At 42.8% G+C, this 20311-nt stretch overlaps 1 protein-coding gene across 4 annotated transcripts in view; it reads left to right on the forward strand.

Annotated features, from left to right (window-relative positions):
* The window catches only part of LOC147895538 (SET domain-containing protein), a 154763-nt gene that overhangs the window by 108993 nt on the left and 25459 nt on the right, over window positions 1-20311 (forward strand). For all 4 annotated transcript variants that reach the window (XM_087383936.1, XM_087383937.1, XM_087383935.1 and 1 more), the window contains 3 exons: window positions 14428-14561; window positions 14673-14761; window positions 14862-15010. In XM_087383936.1, the coding sequence (XP_087240062.1) occupies window positions 14428-14561; window positions 14673-14761; window positions 14862-15010 (372 nt within the window). The remainder of the gene's footprint in view (window positions 1-14427; window positions 14562-14672; window positions 14762-14861; window positions 15011-20311) is intronic.

The following is a 20311-nucleotide window of genomic DNA, read 5'->3' on the forward strand; positions in this document are numbered from 1 at the left end:
TCTACATAAAGAATGATGACCAAGATTTCCCCCCCATCCTTCTTGATGTAGAGTGTGCTTTTAGTTGGACTATTGCTAAAACCCTTGCTGGACAGAAAGGCATCTATCTTTGCATACCAAGCACGGGGAGCCTATTTCAACCCATATAAAGATTTATTCAGCTTGCATACCTTACATGCATCATCTGATACTGCAAAGCCTGGAGGTGGTTTCACATACACCTCTTCTAACAAGTCTCCATTTAAAAATGCTGTTTTTATGTCCAACTAATGGACTTTCCAATCCAAATGTGCAGCCATGCCAGTAACAGTTCTGATGGTTGTCATTCTGGATGTAGGAGCAAATGTCTCCTCATAATCAATGCCCTTTCTCTGAGCATATCCTTGGGCAACCAGCCGTGCTTTGTACCTGTCAATGGACCCATCGGGGCTCCGTTTGACCTTGAAAACCCATTTTGTACCGATGGCATGCTTACCTGGTGGCAAATCCACAACAGCCCAAGCCTGATTTTTCTCTATTGATATGATGCAGGAGAATCTGTAGATGCCACACTCTACAGTTAGGCGTTTGGATGCCTCATATATCTGTGCAATACACGGCCTGATATTCAGTTTGCAGTATCTCAGGTGAGCAGGTATATGCACAGCCCAAAGGCAACACATTGGTAGGCTGTAAAACGTATCTTCCGTTACTTGCAAGGCACAAAGTCTTATGGCTTGATGTTTCCCAGGGGGGGTGACTTGCAGATGCATGGTTACAGTGATTCAGATTGGGCTGGAGACTATGACACTAGGCAGTCCACAAATGGTAATTGATTGTTTTTGGGCAAAGCTTGCATTTCTTGGCTGAGCAAGAAGCAATGTACTTCCTCATGTGAAGCTGAGTACAGGGCAGCTTTCACAGCGCCAGTTGAATGTGTTTGGCTGCGTCGTTTGCTTGCTGATCTTCATCTTTCATCGGAGGATCCTTCTCCGATTTTCACTGATAGTTAGAGCGCTATAGCAGTGGCAAAGAATCTTGTGTCTCATGCTCGCACGAAGCACATTGAGGTTCACTATCACTATGTCAGAGAGAAGTTGCATGCAGGAGAGATCAATATGATCTATGTGTCAACACATGACTATGTTGTAGACATCTTCACCAAAGCACTTCCATGTGAGAAGTTTGAGGCATTTCGCAGTGCCCTAAACTTATCTCCTTTTGGTGATTGATCATTTCCTTGTACATGACATTGGCACTGCAGGGGGGTGTTAGAATTATTGATAAAGTCTAGGCAGTGACCAATGTAAAGTCAGTAAGTGGGTTAGGGGCACTTTTTCCTCATTTAGAGGTTTTTCTTCCGAACCACAGGTAGTTCACTAACTATGGTTAGCGAAGGATAAGGTTTGTCACAGAGACAAAATCTTATCCCCCTTTGTATTGTTCTTACTCCATTCTATTGCACATTCGATGTTCTGCTCACACTCTCTGGCTTCCTGCTCTCTATCTCCCATTTCTATCATCTTAAGGGGAAGGGAATGTTGCAACAACCATAATCATAGAACCTTGTGGTTCAGTTACGGTGAGGTGCAGAACCAAGAGGGCTCAACAATGCTTGCACTAATGGGGGCTTAGAGGTCTCGGGTCTCCGTCTAGGGTTAATCCTAGGCTTAAGCATTAATAACAAGGTGCAAAGGGAAGCCATGAGAGGGCTTTAATGGTAGGGCCTTGGAGGACATGTGGTATCAAATGAGTAAGCCAAGTGCCTAGCAGTGGACATGGGGAGGGTTCTAGAGAGGGCTCGATCTTAGAAGAAATGGGAAAGTGGGAACTTGACGGGGGAGGGGAGGGGGGTTCACATACGGTGAAGAAGAGAACTCTCTTGAGAGCGTGTGGATCGTAGTTAACCAGTAGCAGCCCTTTTATCTTATTGTCATTACAACATAGCTTCTCATTCTGCCCCAATTCTCCCTAAGCCCATTTGGCAGATTTCCCAAAAGTATTTGGGTGTAAATAAAAGAAATAGAACCTAAGTTGTCCTTGATGGCATTCGAAACCCTCTTTAATTGATAGCAGTTTAGGAAAAGATGAGCGAGGTTCTCAAGTACTGGATGGAGTCTATCACAAATTTATTAGGTGATTCTATAGTGCTTTTGGCAGTGCACACAGGCCAAAATAATTCCAATTGGTTTGATAGCAGAACTGTTGCATAGGTCCCTTTTTTCATTACTTGGGGTTTTGTGACACTTATCTTGGGGTTTTGTGACACTTATGCTGTTGGTGACGGCACAATACCCACATATGTATGTATGTTATATATATGTATATATGTACATATGAACATATGCAAACCCTACCGTACGGCCATCCGTACAGCCTGTACGGTTTCCATCTGTCCTTGCGCTTTCTGGAAGTACTTCGTCTTCTCCCTCTACACAAGTTTTCCAGCCCGCCCAGATTTCTTCCGTACCGGTGTTGCAGCCCTCGTTGTCATCTTCCTCCCTTCCTGCTGCTTCAACACGTGTTTCCTTTGTTTTTTCTGCCTTAGCCCCTCCTTCTGCCTCTACTCCTACTACTCATGTTTTTCTTCGGTGGAAGCATGGTGGTGTGTTTGCCTTGCCTTCAGTCAAATCGGTAAAGCTGGATGTTTCTGATGGTCCTTCTTCTTCTCGCCAGCTGGATCTTCTTCGCCAATTGTGCTCTGTCTCTGTCACAGAAGCTCCTTTATCGGGTTCCCCGCTTGTTCGTTCCTTGGATTCTGCCCTTTTGGTCTCCGGTCTTCATCAGGCTCAACATTTGGGAGTCTGCCTCTATTTTTATGGCAGGGTTTTATCTTCAGCTCATCTTTGTCATTGGGATGATGTTGCAGTGGGTCCGGATTGTATCTCTTCCTTTGTCTTTCTGGGCAAAGGATTTTACTATGCCCACTGCTCTTCGACTGATGTGGTAGAGCGCCTTGTCAGTCGTGCTAGTATTCTTGGAGCAGGTTTTCTTGCTTATGTGATGCCCTGGGATCCCCTATTTGATTCATCTGCCTCTCTTCTGACCCATTGTCCGGTTCTGATTACCCTCAAAGCGCTGCCCGTGCCTCTTCTTCAGCATCTGCGAACTCTTGCAGTGCTTCTGGGAAGGCCTGTCCATGTTCCGAGACCGGAGTTTTTGTAGGCTACCCGTGATGTTCGACTCTTTATCTTATGGGATATGATGCAGCTTGTGCCATTAGTCTGGATCTTGATTGGGGTTTTGCCGATTCGATGCGCATCAGGCTACATTTTGCGTCTTTTCCTACAGCCTGTTATCGGTGTCGTCAGGTTGGTCATTTTGCACGTGCCTGCCCTTCTACTTCCATGATGACTCCTCTTGCTCCTTCTTCAGCCATAAAGTTTACTCTTCCTTCTCCTCCGGTTTATGCTAAGGCTTTGTTGGATAAGCCTTCTTTTACTGCTTCGAAGCATTATTGGAGGAAGGTAGAAAAATCACAGCCCACTCTTTCTCTTGCTGAAGAAGTTCAAGATCCGACTCCTATTGAGCATCTTTAGCCTCCTTCCCCTCAGCATATGGATGTGCCCCTTGCAGAGGGGATTATACAGGATGCTGCCCCTGCTCTTTCTCAGATTGATCCTCAGAGTGAAGCTGAAATGCCGAGTCCTGCTTTATCAGATGCAGCTCCTTCATCGGAGGATACAGATGTTGATTTAGCCACTTTGCCTTTGATGCCTATGCGAGAGTCTTCTTCTGTTCAGGGTGTAGAAGTGCCTTTTTTACTAGAATCTTTTCATCCTATGTTACAACAGGTTTTTGACCTAGTGATTCAGAAATTTCAAGAAGAATCACAAGGGCAAAAGACAGCTTGTTTTTATTGATGGTGTGGTTTCATGACTGCATCAGTTTTTACAGAGCAATAATTTGAAGTTGGAGGATGCTGTGTTTGATCCTCCTCCAGCTTGATATGTAACTTTTAACTTGGCTGCCTCATGACTTTGGCTCTGAGGCTTTACTTGTAAATTTTTTCCTTGTACTTATTGGTGGGTTTTCACCTCTTTGAGGTTTCCCACACAGAAATATAAGATTTCACTAAAAAAAAAGTGTGTGTCAATCAGGCAATCCTTTTATGATTGCCTCTCCGTTCGTCAGATAGATTATACAATGCAATTTTTTGAGCTTGTATTTGCTGATCTCCACTTTGGGAACATCTTATAATATGAATATGCATGGGTTTCACCCAAAAAAAGGGTGTGTGTGTTTGTGTGGTGTGTGTGAGAGGAGGAGCTGATTCTATGGCCAAAGCTTGCTACTTCACCCTTGTGCAGTGCTGCGCCCTGGAATTGCCATAGCTTTTTGCCTCTCTTGTGACATCTTTCTTGAGACCATTTGGTCTGCTGCGTCTGCAATTTTCCTCCTCTGGAGCCTCCTGTGCCTATGTGACTGTAATTTCGTCTCTCCTGGAGTGTCCTCTGCCTGCATGACTGCTCCTTCTAAGCAGTTGTGCTGCTATGAGGCCTGCTTTGCTGCTTTGCAGCCCTAATCCTGTGTGTAGGTTTGCTGAAGTTCATCCGTTTGTTGCGACCCTTCATACGGATCTTCTCTGATTTTGCCCTTCTATATTATTAATTTTTGTCACGCCAAGTTTCTTGCTGTTTCAATGCAGTCTGCTGCGAGGGTTTGTATGTGTGTGTGTGTGGGCTGCAATTCCTCTTTTTGGAGTTCTATTGCATAGAATTTCTACATATATATTTTTGCCAGTTTCAGCTCTCGTGTTTTTCATTTTTGGGTTCTGCCGAAGCTACTTTGCTCCGTATACATACTCTCCATTGTGGTTTTCTAGGTTTTTGTAGAGACATTGTGCTGTGTCAAAGCTTTTCTTGCTGGTCTAGGTTCTCTCTCCTTTGCTGTCCATACTCTAATCCTGTCTTACATAGGTCAATTTGAGGATTTCCCCTTTTCTCGCAAGATGGCGGCACCACAGTATGACAAGGCTTACAAGAGCAAGAAGCAAAAACATACTTTGGGTCAAGATGACCCTCTACAGGCCTCTCATGAAGCTGCAATTGGTGTTTGATGTGATGCATGAGGGTTTGAAGACACTCGCAAACATTAGAAGGATCCAATTCCCACTATGGGAATCATGGTAGAGGTGGATGAAAGACTTGATCCAGTACGAGAATTTCAGGATTTCCCCTTTTCTTCCATAATGGTTGCATGACAGTATGACAAGGCTTACAAGAGCAAGAAACAAAAACATACTTTGGGTCAAGATGGCCCGGTTCAGGCCTCTCATGAAGCTCAACTGGTGTTTGATGGGATGCATGAGGGTTTTGAAGACACTCGCAAACATTGGAAGGATCCATCTCCCACTATGGGAATCATGGTAGAGGTGGATGAAATATTAGATCCAGTACGAGAATATGCTAAGCATGCTGTAATTATTTTCTTCCTGGGTCGTGTGCCTGTTGCAACAGATGTGGGTAACACTGGGAGGTTGTTTTGTCCGCAAAGTGTACTATGCAGCTATGGGCTTTTTGAAATTACAATGGCGGATAAGCAGCACAAACAAATGCTATTGGAGCATTCTCTGCATTTTAATGGGCAGCAAATGGTGCATGTTTTTCCTTTATCGCCTTCTCGGGTTTACCAAGCATTGATTAGGCGGAAGTGGTAGATTTTCTTCAACAAGGACACTGGGAGGTTGTTTTGTCCACAAAATGCACTATGTAGCTATGGGCTGTTTTGGAAGTGTAAGTGTAATGGCGGAGGAGTAGCACAAACAAATGCTATTGGATCATTCTCCGCTTTTTCAAATGGTGCATGTCATACCTTGGTCGCCTACACGGAATTACCAAGCATTGATTAGGCATCATTGCCCAGTTTGGGTGGAAGTGGTAGATTTTCCTCAATGCTTGGCCTCACTCTTGCAGAAAATTGCAGCTTCACTAGGAAAGGTAGTGTGTCCACCTAGGCCCAATGGAAATTCCAACAGATTTTTCATCTTGTTGGGCCACGAATGCTGAAACGAACCAATCGACAAAACACAAACTATCACGGGCAATGGCACTCTCACTATCCACCAAGCCCACCTCTGGAAGCAAGCTCGATGGACATTACGTTCATTTTGTATCTTGCATGCTTTTCCAGAGCCCTCCGTCCCGAGATGGTTCTACTTGCCACATGTCAATATTCTGGGACCCTTTCTTGGTACACCAATCTACCCCTCTCTTGGAGTACATTTATTACATTTGTCCCCTTGCTTTACCCATTTTGGTGCACCTAGGTCCTTGACCTTTAGAACCATCTAGTCAGTGCCAATTCACTCTCACCAGGGACCTTGACATTGATCCCCTTAACTATTTACCTGCATCACAATAAAATATAATATAAAAGCCGGTCCTTTAAAGGAAAATGTCCATTGGCCCTTTTGAGGTCATGTTACCTTAGCTTGAGCATAACATTCCTTTCCTCTTCAAGCATCAACATCCTTGATGATGAAAGTTGGGCATTCTCGCTGCAGCTGGTGTATGGATTCCCAGGTTGCTTTCGGTAGAGGCATACCATGCCATGCAACCAACACTATAGGTATCTTCCGATTACACACTTGCATTGTTCCTGGGTCCATGACTCTTGTTAGTTTCCGTCTTGCATTATCCTCTATCTCTCAAAACAAAACAATACACTCGATTATTGAGTCACCTAGGTGCATAAACTTCTGTGGTAATTCCAAGTTATAGGCAACCTTGCCTATTCTTTTAAGAATTAACCACGGCCCACAATATCCAGGTGATAATTTAACCCACTCCCCTACAGTCAAAGACTTAAGAGTGTGAAGGAATTGTGAGAGAAACTTTTTCTCCTTCCTTAAATTATCTAAAATATTTATTTTCATCCGCATACGCCTTAGCTCTATCCATAGCTTGGCAGATGTTAGCTCTTGCAAAGTGCTAGCATCTCCTGCATCGGAACAACATAGTTTGTGGCACTCGGCACTTTCTGAGGTATTCCAATTGTGGTTGGATTTGCTGGTCCATAACCATAGTTCAGCTTGAACTGACTCATTTTTATAAAGGAATGTTTTCTATCATTGTAGACAAATTCCAATAGTGGTAACCACTTGTCTCACGCATGTTGCCTCAATGAAACATATGCTCTAAGCATATCCTCTAAAGTCTGGTTTACTATTAAAGTCTGACCATACGTTTCAAGATGATCCACACAAAAATGACTAGTACATTTATCATCTTTGTCTGACACTATGGATCTATGTAATCCATGCAGATCAAATTTATGTTTAATAAACAAAGCTGCCACTTGCGAGGCACTAATAGACTCCCTAGTCGGAATGAAGTAAGCCATGTTGGTAAGACGATTAACCACCACAAGGATAGAATCATATCCATCTTGTGTTAGAGGCAGATCAACTATAAAGTCCATGGAAATGCTCTCCAATCTACGGAATTGTATTTCCAAGGGTTGTAAAAGGGCAGGTGACTTCACCCGCTTTGCCTTGACATGAAAAACAAGGTATCACATATTCATGAATCTACTTTTTCATTTTTGGCCAAAAGAAATCTTGCTTCGCATGATCATGTGTCTTCTCGACACCTAGATGTCCTACACATAGGCTATCATGGCACTGTTGAATGACTCTCTATTTGAGATCATTCGGATTAGGTACCACCATACCATCCGCTATGGTATATTTTGCAGAAGTTTTGGCCTTTTTTGGATGCTAGGCATCCTTTTCCCTGGGTTTAACCACTTAAGACTTAGACCAAAGGCTTTGGACAAACTCGTCCACTTTTTGAGTTTCTATAATCTCGGTCATTAGAGCACTCTCTAATACCGTGGAAGTCATCTTATGCATAATGTGCGACAACGCATAAGCTTCCTTCCCTCTTCGGTACCGAATCATCATCTTAAACTCCTGCATGAGTTCTGTCCACCTAGCTTGGCGGCCTCTCAAGTCAGGTGGTTTACAAAAATGCTTCAGAGTATCATGATTTATATCTATGTAGAACTCTGAGCCATATAAATAATTCCTCCATGGTTTTATGGCATGGATAACCGCATACAATTCTAATTCATCCAATGTCACTGAGAGGGAGAAAACTTCTTGCTTTCAACGGCTATTGGCTCTCCCTCTTGGAGGAGAACTGCTCCTACCGATGCTACTTGCTTCAGTTTCAATGACAAACGGTTTCTGGGGATTGATAATTTTCAACACCGGCCCTGAGACCACCCATAGCTTGTTTTATGGCGTTTAAACTTTCTCGTTGATTCTATTCCCATATAAAAATTATTTTATCTGAGGTTAAGTCAGCCAAAGGCAATACTATCTCAAAATATCCTTTGATAAAATTGGATAAATCCCAAGAATGATCGCAAAGCGGTCAATTTCTGAGGGATAGGTCAAGTCAATATGGTAGCAACTTTCTTTGGATCCATGTCCACCCCATCAGGAGTAATAATGAAATCTTGGCTAAAAGAAATCTTGCTTCACATGATCATGTGTCTTCTCGACACCTAGATGTCCTACACATAGGCTATCATGGCACTATTGAATGACCCTTTATTTGAGATCATTCGGATTAGGTACCACCATACCATCCGCTATGGTATATTTTGCAGAAGTTTTGGCCTTTTTTGGATGCTAGGTCATCCTTTTCCCCGAGTTTAACCACTTAAGACTTAGGCCAAAGGATTTGGACAAACTCGTCCACTTTTTGAGTTTCTATAATCTCGGTCATTAGAGCACTCTCTAATACCGTGGAACTCATCTTATGCATAATACACGACAACGCATAGCTTCCTTTCCTCTTCGGTACCGAATCGTCATGTTAAACTCTTGCATGAGTTCTGCCCACCCAGCTTGGCGGCCTCTCAAGTCAGGTGGTTTACAAAAATGCTTTAGAGTATCATGATCTATATCTAGGTAGAACTCTGAGCCATATAAATAATTCCTCCATGGTTTTACAGCATGGATAACCGCATACACTTCTAATTCATGAGTTGACCAATGTCGCTGAGAGGGAGAAAACTTCTTGCTTTCAACGGCTATTGGCCCCTCCTCTTGGAGGAGAACTGCACCTACTGCAATGCTACTTGCTTCAGTTTCAATGACAAACAGTTTTTGGGGATTGATAATTTTCAACACCGGCCCTGAGACCACCCATAGCTTGTTTTATGGCATTTAAACTTTCTCGTTGATTCTATTCCCATATAAAAATTATTTTATCTGAGGTCAAGTCAGCCAAAGGCAATACTATCTCAGAATATCCTTTGATAAAATTGGATAAATCCCAAGAATGATCGCAAAGCGGTCAATTTCTGAGGGATAGGCCAAGTCAGTATCATAGCAACTTTCTTTGGATCCATGTCCACCCCATCAGGAGTAATAATGAATCCAAAATATTCATGTCTTACCATGCACAACACAATTTTCTTGTTATTTAGATACAAACTTACTTTCCTTAAAGCACTGGACACTATTCTTAAGTGTTCACGATGCTCAGCAATACTTTTGCTGAAAACAATGATATCGTCAATAAAATGTATTATAAACTTCCTAATATATGGGCGTAGTAAATCGTTCATAAGCATGACAAATGTAGCTGGAGAATTGGTAAGTCCAAACGGCGTTGCTTCTAGAAGCGGTTTTATGGACATTCTCAGCTCTAATTTGGATATGATGGTAGCCACACTTAAGATCTATCTTGCTGAAAATTATGGCTCCATGTAATGTATCTAGCAAGTCCTCAATCCAAGCCATGGGATACCTGTGCTTATTGTTCAGTGCTCTGTAATCTATACAAAGAAGGAGAGTATCATGTTTCTTTTACTTCAATATCACTAGCGAACCAAACGGTGAGAAATTGGGCTGAATCTGCCTGAGCTTGATGTATTCCTCCAGTTGCCTTCGCACCTCAGCTTCTTTAGTAAAACTTAACCTATAGGGAGGCTTATTGACGGGTTCTGTCCCCAAGATAAGTTCAATCTTATGTTGAACATTCCATTCTGGAGGTAAACCATAAGGCAACTCATCCCTAAAACAATAAAAAAACTCCTCTGCAAATTGATTAGTCAATTTGGCCATCTCCTCATCTTGGGTAGCGTCAGTGGTAGTCGATGGACCATCAATCGACTCTACTGATGCTGAACAAAGAAACAATTAGCTGAATCTGTATCTGGTCGGCTCTGAGACATCTTTGCATCTCAACGTCGCACTCCAAAATCACGATCAGCCATCCGGGTTTGTTGCCCACATGGCAAGCAAAACGTTTCCCATCTACCTTAAGAGTTGATGTCAACTGTGCTAGCTAGCATGTTGACATTTGAAACACAAGCCTTCTCTTCTCACTTTCTCTTTTTGTTTTGGAATCAAAGAAGATTTTGACCAAGCCTGGGCTGCCATTGGAGTTACTTTTCTTTTCACCCCTATGTTGATACTTGGTTTTGAAGGAGTCTCTACTGGCTTTGCTAATCCACTTCTTTTTAAACTCACTCTTTTTTGGATACTCATACCGACTCCCAGCCAGTAAAAACCAGTGGATTTGGTTTGTTCCCTTTGGCATCCTCATAGTTCAATTACATTTGGCAACACCCAGATGTAGTCCTTTGAATGTCAACATTGGTCTAATTAATCTCTCAGCTCAGCCTTGTGGATCTTCGAAAGGAATTAAAACCTACTATGCTTTCAGGCCTATTTTTCAATATAATGCCTAGTCTGCATATTAGGCAAGGTTGTACCATCGGTATATGGAGAATGTGCACCAATATGATGCTCCTACTTGTTGAGTGTGGGTGGACTATGCCTTCCGGGACTCGGATCATGCTTGGTTATGGCTGAGGTGGTCCTTTCATGTGATGCCGCATAATAGGCTGCCAAATAAACGACTGCTTATAGTTAATAATACTTATATGGAGCATGATGAGTATAAACTAATGGTGTATGACGTCATCACACCTCTCTACGAACAATGCCAGATTGACATTACTTATGCACGGAATGCTTTTGCTCGAATGCAAGCTGTGATTCATTAGTATGTGAAGAATTACCTTCATGACTTACGGAAGACAGTTTCGGATGCTAATTCAATTGCCAAATTTTGATAGAGCTCAGTTATGTTAGGAATTTAATCGACCTTGAGCTTGCATGTTTATGTCAAGCAAAGCATCTGTTACAGAGGAATGACCACATAAAAATTACAAACTGGGAAACTAACGCTAGACAAAAGGCTCTCTTGGGTAAAGGTTTCTCTTCTAAAGAGCTTTTCAAAAGTTTACACTATAAGAGGCAAGCCACAATGTTTGCCAGGTTTTTCAGCTGGATGGATATTGGACTACCTCTTGAGCACACCTTGCTCAGGCATGTGCCACTGATTTTGCCCGATAGTTTGGGAGTGTAGATTTCCATTTGCAGGAGGTTTTGTTGGCACGACATGAGTTGTTACAGCGTGCATCTCCTATTATCAACACCAATGCAAAATGCAAAAAAATGCAAAATGGTAGTACTAAGTACTAAGTACAACATAGTCATATCAATGGTCAACTACATATCAATCTCATCATCATCGTCATCACCAACATCGTCTAGTGACTAGGATGGACGAGGCGATGGAGGCATGAACGTGGCAATAGAGTGATGTCGGCTGCTCACGGGTGTGACCCTGTGACGTCTCCTGGACATAACTCTGCGCCTAACAAGGGCTACAATAACCCCTGTCGGCAAGGCTCCGACTCTGAACAAGGAGGGGATATCCCCAAGTGTAAGCTGTGCGTCAACCCTTTGTCTGAGTTGTCGAGTCACTGGCTTTGGGTCACGATCATGTCTAGGTCTCGTCCCATGGGGGTCCATGTGATCCATGTGATCTAGCAGGAAGAACTCCGTGATGGAGCTCTAAGAGGTATCTGCCACGTGAGAAGTCTGCTCTTGTCTCCATGATCGAAGTAGCCTCTTGCATCTCTGATCCCCTCCTACTGTAAAGGAGGACAGTGCCAACCATGGTAGCATGCTACGCCTAGAAGTATAATTCCCATACTCCCTGACTCGGTATAGATATGTGATGACCTGAAATGCAGCATCTAGCTGTAATGGAGATGACCCGAACTGAGCTGAATGATCTGGTGAGGGACGGATGGCTTACCTCGGATCATCTGTGATAGCATGAGAACCTGAAGCCGCTCTACACGAGCCCACTTTGTATCTGATAAGTCTGGCCGCCATCAAGGGCTGCCATACATTCCAGCTAGGCGGACCAAGGAGTCAAAAAGCATTCCCTTAGTCTGCGGATCCTGAAAGTGCAAGCGGAAGCACTGCCTCTCTAGTCTGGCCAATGAAGCGTAACGTCTGCCCAACCAGGCATGCATCGCGGGTCTCATAGTGAAGATGGGTCGGGAGAAGACAACCCCAAGATACATGTATGATGAAACTATCTTAACAGGAGACCCATCAAACATGAAGTGCTCTTGGCACATGACGGCGCGAGATGTGTTGAAGATCATAATCTTGGTTTTACCCATGTTGACCTTCAAATCATGAGACTCACAAAAGGACTGTAATGTGTCAAGGTGTCTCTGGAGCCCCTTTGCTGAGCAAGACAAAAGAGCCACGTCATCTGTGTATAGCAATATTCGGATCAATGTGCCAGCAAGAGAACATCTAACCCCTCGTGTCTGCATCACCGTCTCGAGCTTATCTATGTAGAGGCCAAACAGGCTAAGTGATAAAGGACACCCCTATTTGACCCCAATAGTGCTCATGATCTTGTTTGTCCACCCAGTCCCTACTCATACTCTGCTTGAGACTCTCTCGTAAAGTGCCATAACAGCCCAGATGATATCCTGGTCATAACCCGAATCCTATAGGCGCCAGATGAGGCAGGCTCTCGGCACCGTATCAAATGGTTTGTGGAAATCCACAAAGCAACAGTAAACCCTCTGCTTCCGTGCCCTCGCCTCCTCGATGATACATTTGAGCGTGAGAATGTGATCCATCGTCTCATGATCACACCAGAACCTTGCTTGTCTTGCTGCTTCAAGTCCTCGACACTCTGCAAATTGGCTAACCTTGGAATCAAGCATTGATGCATAAATCTTGGACATGTCATGTCCAATCATAATGGTCTTGTAATTCTCCGGGCTCATGGGATCCCTTGCCTTGTGGATGGGTGAAATGGTGTTAACGGTCCAGGTACGTGGGCCAAACAAACAGCTTCATTGAAAAGCTTTGCTAAGATCGGGACTAGGAGGTTAATTCCATATGCAATGAACTCAGTGCATAGTCCCTCATAATCCTTCGCTCGGTCATTATGAGGTTTCATTACAACGTCCTTCACTCCCCCCCCTTAGTGAAGAGGGTACATGAAGTGGGGCGTGGCAAATGTGAGAGGTCAGGGACTGGCTGATTTGGGATGTCATATAGAGTGCATGCGTAACTATACTAGACTTGAGTGTCAGTGAGTGGAGAGGCGGACCGTCCCTCAAGAAATCTCGGCCAAAAGTCCTTAAGAATTGTTACTAAGCGAAGTGTTAAAGTAGTTCCTCCTCGTTTCGATGGGTGAAATCTAGTTTCTTTCTATGTACCAATCGACGATACTCGTGTAGCGTCTTTGGCTCGCTCGAAAGACTGTTTTTGGTTTCAAATCTGAGCTGACGGCGTACAGCCTTACATTCATCATCGTAGCAGCTATTACAAGGTACGGTCCCTAGTGGTGGTGGGCGGGTGGAGCCAGTGGTGTGAGGAAAAGCGTGGAGGGAAGCTTCGTGTAGTGAGCGGGTGATCAGGGAAGTGCGGTCCTCTAATAGAGGTATGAAGTCAATATAAGCGAGAAGTATGTATAGACGGCCTGAGTAAATAGGTGAGTGATCGTGGTCGAAGCATATATCATGGTAGGTGGAGTAAGAAGTCAGTGGGGTGGAGGGTACTGTGCGACCGAGAGTGGAAATGCTAAAGAATAGGTAGGTATGGTCAGTCCTTGGAGGAAGAGGTGCTACAGTAAAATATGTGATGTGAGATGTGAAGGCGGGGGATCCCATGATGTAGTCAACCACGCTAGAGCCTCCCCCATGTGGAAAGCATGTGAGACCATCTGAGAACAGCAGAAAAGAGGCAGATTATACAAGGCAAGCAGAGGCAGCAGAGGGGGTGATCATCCTTGTCACCACGTGGCGTTGTATGTGTGCCAACCTTCTTTCATGTATAGGATTCTATAAATGCTGTCAGTACAGGGAACTTATATGAGAGGAATCAGTTGCTCAACAAAACTGAATAGAGGTCACCTTGCACACATGCAATATTTCTGTGGGAATTAATTGTATCAGTCTTTGTTTTCTAGGACTCTCAGACCATTGCTTGCCAATGGTTTTGATGAAATCACAGATTTCTTGTCAGTTCTGCAAAGTGAAAGGCAAATAAGGTTTAAATGCCAATGAAATTGTATGTATATTTTGGGAATGCAGGTGGAGGTTTGGATGGGGCTATCCCAAAGAGATGTGCTTCGAAAAGAAAAGCTGCAACTTCTTCATTCACATGGAATGCCAACACTACCTGGCATTGGAGATAATGATGGTGGTGGCAATGCTTTTATGATCAAGTTGAGGCTCGTTGCTTGCATCAAATATATTTTACCCTGTCAAGCTTCCAGCATTGAAAAAGATTATTATTTCTAAGATATTCTTTCTTTTCTTTTTATAATATCACCTAGAGAGGTCAAGTCTGTCAAAGGAAGAGGGAAAGGCATCCCACAGTCTTTGCGTGCTTTTGCCCGTGTTCTCTGTGCTGACTCTGAGAAAGGTAGTATGAGGTTAGACTTTCTGGTCATGTGCATGCTTTTTCTTTAGCTTCATTACACTTCCATTATAGTTACAAAGAGCTGATTGGATTATCTGCACAGAGCTTGCTGATATGGCGAGGGAAGCTTCACAGCTAGATGGCCGACTAGCACGAAGAACTCTGAAGAATAGGCATAGAGAGCTTCAAGCAATGGTCCTGCTACTTGCTCGAGTTGAGTCCCTTACTCAGGAGCGTATGACAGCAATTTTGGTATGACAGTTATTTATCGTCACATGAGCTTGTTTATATTCTTGTCCATACTATTGTCTATTCCATTGTAATATTAAAATCTCCTGTTGTGTTTGCTTAGATGAGGTCAAAAGTTGAGCAGCAGTGACAAAAGATGCTGTGAATGTAAATTCTTATCATTAGTTAATTAATGAGTAGCATGAACGATGGTAGCACATGGAAACTTGAATGATACATAATGTGGAAGCTTAAACAAGCAGTCATGTTTTCATTCACAGCATCAGTCTTTGTCCCCTTAATTACTATCATTCTTGTTGGAAGAGATTACATTCGAGATAGAAACTGCGTTGCAAAGCAGAGTAACGTCAATTACAATATTGTAGCATGGGCCAGAAGTTGAGGCTGAGCTCAGCAGACCCATTATGTTGCTTTAAAGCGTGTCAAAAGATGTTTGCTGAATCACAATCCCACGTTCCAATAAATACTGTCCCCTCAAACTCCAGGTGCAGATAGCTTAGGGCACTCACCAATCTTGAGGGTTTTAGAAGGGTTGGGTACTTCAATAAATTCTCACCTTTGTGAAATTCAACTCTTCTTTTATGTGTATTGACATAACTGTTAGCTCTATCTGGATCCTTTTTAATACTATCCTAGGCATGCTCATTATCTTTATCTGATGCATGTCTTAGAGAAAGTCTTTGGCTGTATGTACTCTTCCCTATAGATAGTGGAGCTGTAGGCTACTCTTTCCCGTTTGTCTTCCTGTTACTTACATAAGGATGTTATATATCCTTGAAAGCCTCATATTTAACTTAGTTTCCAACTTATGAAAGACAGCCCTTCAGAAACACCTATCAAACTTACGATTGCAGTGACTTAACTATTACGAGCTGGTATAGCATACAACTTGAAAACTTTTTTTACTAATGTTCTTGCCAACTCCAGGGTTTTCACGTTTTTTCTAGTTGGAATAAAATGAGCCAAGATGGTCAATCTATAAACTATTATCCACAAAGAGTCATGAACTCTACAATCAAATCCGTACAAATACTGTCCCACTTGCCATATGGGATCTCCAGTGGATGAAGCAAACTGCCTAACTTAAGATGCTTTGTTTAATTCCTTGACACTTAACAGCATAGTCTTTGGATGTCCTTCTCTAAGACGCTTTGTTTTATTTACTTGGCACTTTTGGCTCTTAACAACATAATCTTGGACATCCTGATTCATACCAGGCTACAAGACTTGTCTCTTTAGAGAGCACAAGTCTCTTGATTTTCTAGATGTCTGGCACTTTACAATCATAAAAGTCATTTAAAGTTGGTGCGAGTATAGGATGTCAATTCTACCCTTGTAGAGTAGATAACCATCTACCATGATATATTTTCTCTACTTTTGTACCTACTACTTTATCTTGGAAAGTGTTACTACTTTCAGGAACCTCTGGTACTTATTCAATGCCAGCCTTTGGTGTTGAAACTATAGGATGAGCATCATTAAATATTTAATCTCCATAGGTCCTCTATTATTAATAACTAACCAAAATTTTGAGTAAAGGTTATTCTTCAAGAGCTTGAGGACCTCATTTGAAAAGTAAGTAAAACTCAGTTCATTTATCTTAGACATCTAACTCAACACTTTGGCTATCACATTAAACTTTCCTTTACCATATCTTAATGCGATACCAAACTCTTGCACCTATTCAGCCCCCCTGGTCTTTTGACCTTTTTCAATGCAGGCTGATTGTGCAACCACTTTATGAATTTTTTGAGCAGAAAAGTATATGCCTGCAAGCTCTTTGGTCTACATGTGGGTGCTTTCATTTTGTTCATTGCTCTTGCTATTTCATTTCGATTTCATTATGTCTCTCTTTGAGTATAATTATCTCTCTCCCTAGCCTACCCTCTCTGTCTCTCTCCCTCTCCACCATGCACCTTCACCTTCTAGCCAGGTTGGCCTGGTATCCTCTCCACTTGTAAAGTTTCTTTTTGAACTTGATAAGGAACCACTCCCACTGCTCTTTCATAGAAATATCAAACCATTGGGATGCCCAGTAATCCGAAAAATTTGTCTTCAAGAATCTTCTTGCATCCTAGCTGCTCAAGCACAATTGGATCCCCTCCACTCAATGTGGCATAACATGTTTTATTTATCATTGACCCTGAGGCTTGAGAAAAAATGTTTAGGCATCCTACAACCTCACTGTTGTCTTGATCTGTATTTCTTGGAGTCAAATTCGTATCATCTGCAAACTCTTGGTTTACCAATTGTTTACCTGAGGGCAGTTCAATATCCCTAATAAATCTCCCTTCTACTCTTTTATGCCAACCCAATTAGTCAACAGCTATGGCATAGAGTAAAGGGGGAATTGGGCATCCTTGTCTAATGGACCTTTTGAGTGTAAAGGATTCTGTCATTTCTCCATCACATACACCTTGGAATTGCATTAGTGAGGAGTCTGATAAAAGAGACACACATCCCCTAGTGCCATGTCTTGGAGAGCTTGAATCGAAAAATCCCATTCCAACCTGCTTTATGCTTTGTCAAAGTCGACTTTCAAAAAGCATTTGCCTTGGCTCGTATCCTTAGCATGTTCACAGCCTTCCCAAACATTGACAATAGCCTCTAGCAAGTGCCTACCTTTAATAAATCCTTTTGGCTCTTGTCTTCTTATCCTTTGAGCAAGGGCTTTGGCAGAAGTGTTATAGTTGCAGTTAAAGATAGTGAGGGGTGTACAATTGCTTATTTCATCCTCGTTCCCTTCTTTAGGGATGCGTTTGATGATCCCACCATTTATGTGATTGGGCAATTGTTGTGCCTTAATGCTCTCTTCCCAAACTTTGAGGAGAAAGGGTGCAACCAGCTCCCAAAAAACCTTGTAAAACTCTATAGACAAACCATCCTCACGTGGGGTTTTCCCATGAGATATTACATCAACTGATCCCTTAAGTTCTTTTAGAGTCAAGGGGGCTTCCATGGAAAATTATCAGAGTTTTGCACTGATTTATCTGTGACTGCCTTGCACTGCTCCCTTGCCCTTCTTACTGCATCATGTGTCCCAAATGAGGTAGAGAGGAGACTTTGGAAGTGTTGGTGAATAAAAGTCAGATTTTCTTAAGTGCTAGTGATATGGGTTGAGGCACTTTCCTTTAGAACAGGAATCTCCTTGTTGATTCTCTTCCTCCTGATGAGTTTGAAAGTATGACTAGTAGGCCTGTCTATTCTGCCTGCCCATCAATCTCTGTAGTAATTCTTGGTCTCAGCAATTTTTATTTGTTCTTGCATTTTATTTGTTCAAATTGAGTTGTTTCTGAGCATTAATGTCACCTTGTCTGGCATAACCTCCAAGGCTTTCAATGTTGGCTTTAATGCTGTCCATTCTTTCGGCCCTGATCAAATTCTATGTTTTTTGGCAGCTTTGAGGATTATCTGGTTTCCTTCAAGTGCTATTAACCAGTAGTCCGCAGCAGTCCTCTGCTCAGCAAAAGAGGCAGACCATAAAATGTGAATTTGTTCCTGGGCACTTTTTCTGACAAAGGCTAGGATCAGCCTCGAACCAAGAGGGAGACCTTTTTCCAGAGCCAAAGACACATACCAGAGAGACTAGTTTGTGGTCAGAAAGCATCAGGGAGGAGTGAACCTGATTGTTAAGATGTATAGTTTGGCTCAGTAAGTCCTGGGACAAGTACACCCTATCAAGTCTAGCCTCCCTCCTATTGCCCCTTGTCTGCCTATTGCTCCAAATAAAAAGACCAGAGCCACTTGAATCAACCAAATGTAGTGTATCCTTTAGGTCCTCCCGGGCCTGAAGTTGAGAGCCTCTAATTATAGAACCTCTGCCCAACCATCTATCAGCCCTATCCTCTACCATGTGAAGTCCCCTAACAAAAAAACATTGCATACGTGTTAGAGAGAGAATCCCACGTTTAAGTCCTTTGAGATCTTGTTGGACCATAAACTGAGATCCCTGTAAAGGCAATACCTTTCAAAATGCACTATAAGGCAATACATCTACCTCTAGCATCATTCCACACTCTTTGAATAGCATTTTGATAACGAGAGAGCATTTCTATTGCAGTACCCCGTCTAGCATCATCATGGTTGGTAAAATACCAGACTCTTCTTTTGTCTATAGACTTATATGTGGTCTCAACTAAAGCACCACTAACCTTGACTCCCTGGAGGCCTAAAAAATGGAGAGAGAGTGTTAACCCTCAACCATCTAGCAATTTCTCCCCTCGTGAGGGGTCAGTAAGCCCACACAAGGAAGGCTATTGGTTTACTTATCATTCTTTGTGTGCCCCTTCTTAGCCTAATGAGCTTGTATTCACTCATCCATCTTTTGATCCACAAGAGCCTGGAACACATTTTTTGTTACTATAGCTAGCTCCTCCATCTCTTTTCCCTTGTTTTGGGACGAAGTGTTTCTATTCGAGGCTGATCAGCCTTAGGAAGTTCTTTTAGGGTCTTTGGGGGCCCATTTCTCTCGTCACGGGTGCTTCTTTAGTGGCTTCCACACCCGTTTTTGGCTTCCCCCTCTTTAAAGGGAAGTTCTTCACTATATGGCTAGAAGCCCACATAGGAAACCGGAATTTGATAAATTTTTATAGGCTAAGGATTGGTCCTTGAAGACAGAGCCATTCCTATTGAGAATGGAGCTAGATTCTCAACAATTTCTAGCTTGGCACACACCTGCGTTGTCCCCCTAGGATTTATGAGATTCTCATTAGTTCTACCCCGAGTATCTCACCTAAACCTCTGCACAAAGCGGCAGCCTAATTGCACAGGGAGAGGGATAAATCCGATAGCTCCACCCACACCACGGTTCGTGTGGACCTAGGCTTATATAGTGAAAAATTCTCAATCCACCCTTCCAAGTAGAGGGGTTGATTGCAGATTGTCCACAGGCCCTGTTGGAGAACTTTGGTGGCCATATCAGCTCTCTCAAAAAGAAAGACAAAATACCCCTTTTGCAGGAAACGCATGTTCATGACCACAAATTCTTTTTTCACCCAATTTGACCTGATCCAGGTCTCAAGAAAGGCAGCAGGAGGGCACGCCCCGGGCAAAAATCCAAGAGCAGCATGTGTTGTCAGCCATGCAACCGAATCCGAGTGGAGGTCTCCTTAAAACGGATATACCTAGAGAATCAAAAGTTCAGCCGATTTAGTTGAACGATTTTGGCTAGAATTGTCATCCTGGAAACCCAAGTAATGAAGAAAGGGAAGTTGTAAAATTTGTGCTGCGGATTTGTAATCCCAATCCAGATGATCTTGGCTTGTCTGCATTCCTAAAGGTAGTGCTAAATAGACTAAACAGCTG

The sequence above is a fragment of the Dipteris shenzhenensis genome, chromosome 13, assembly GCF_047967505.1.
Source record: "Dipteris shenzhenensis isolate YYH24624 ecotype China chromosome 13, Dip_SZ_1.0, whole genome shotgun sequence".
Lineage (NCBI taxonomy): Eukaryota > Viridiplantae > Streptophyta > Polypodiopsida > Gleicheniales > Dipteridaceae > Dipteris > Dipteris shenzhenensis.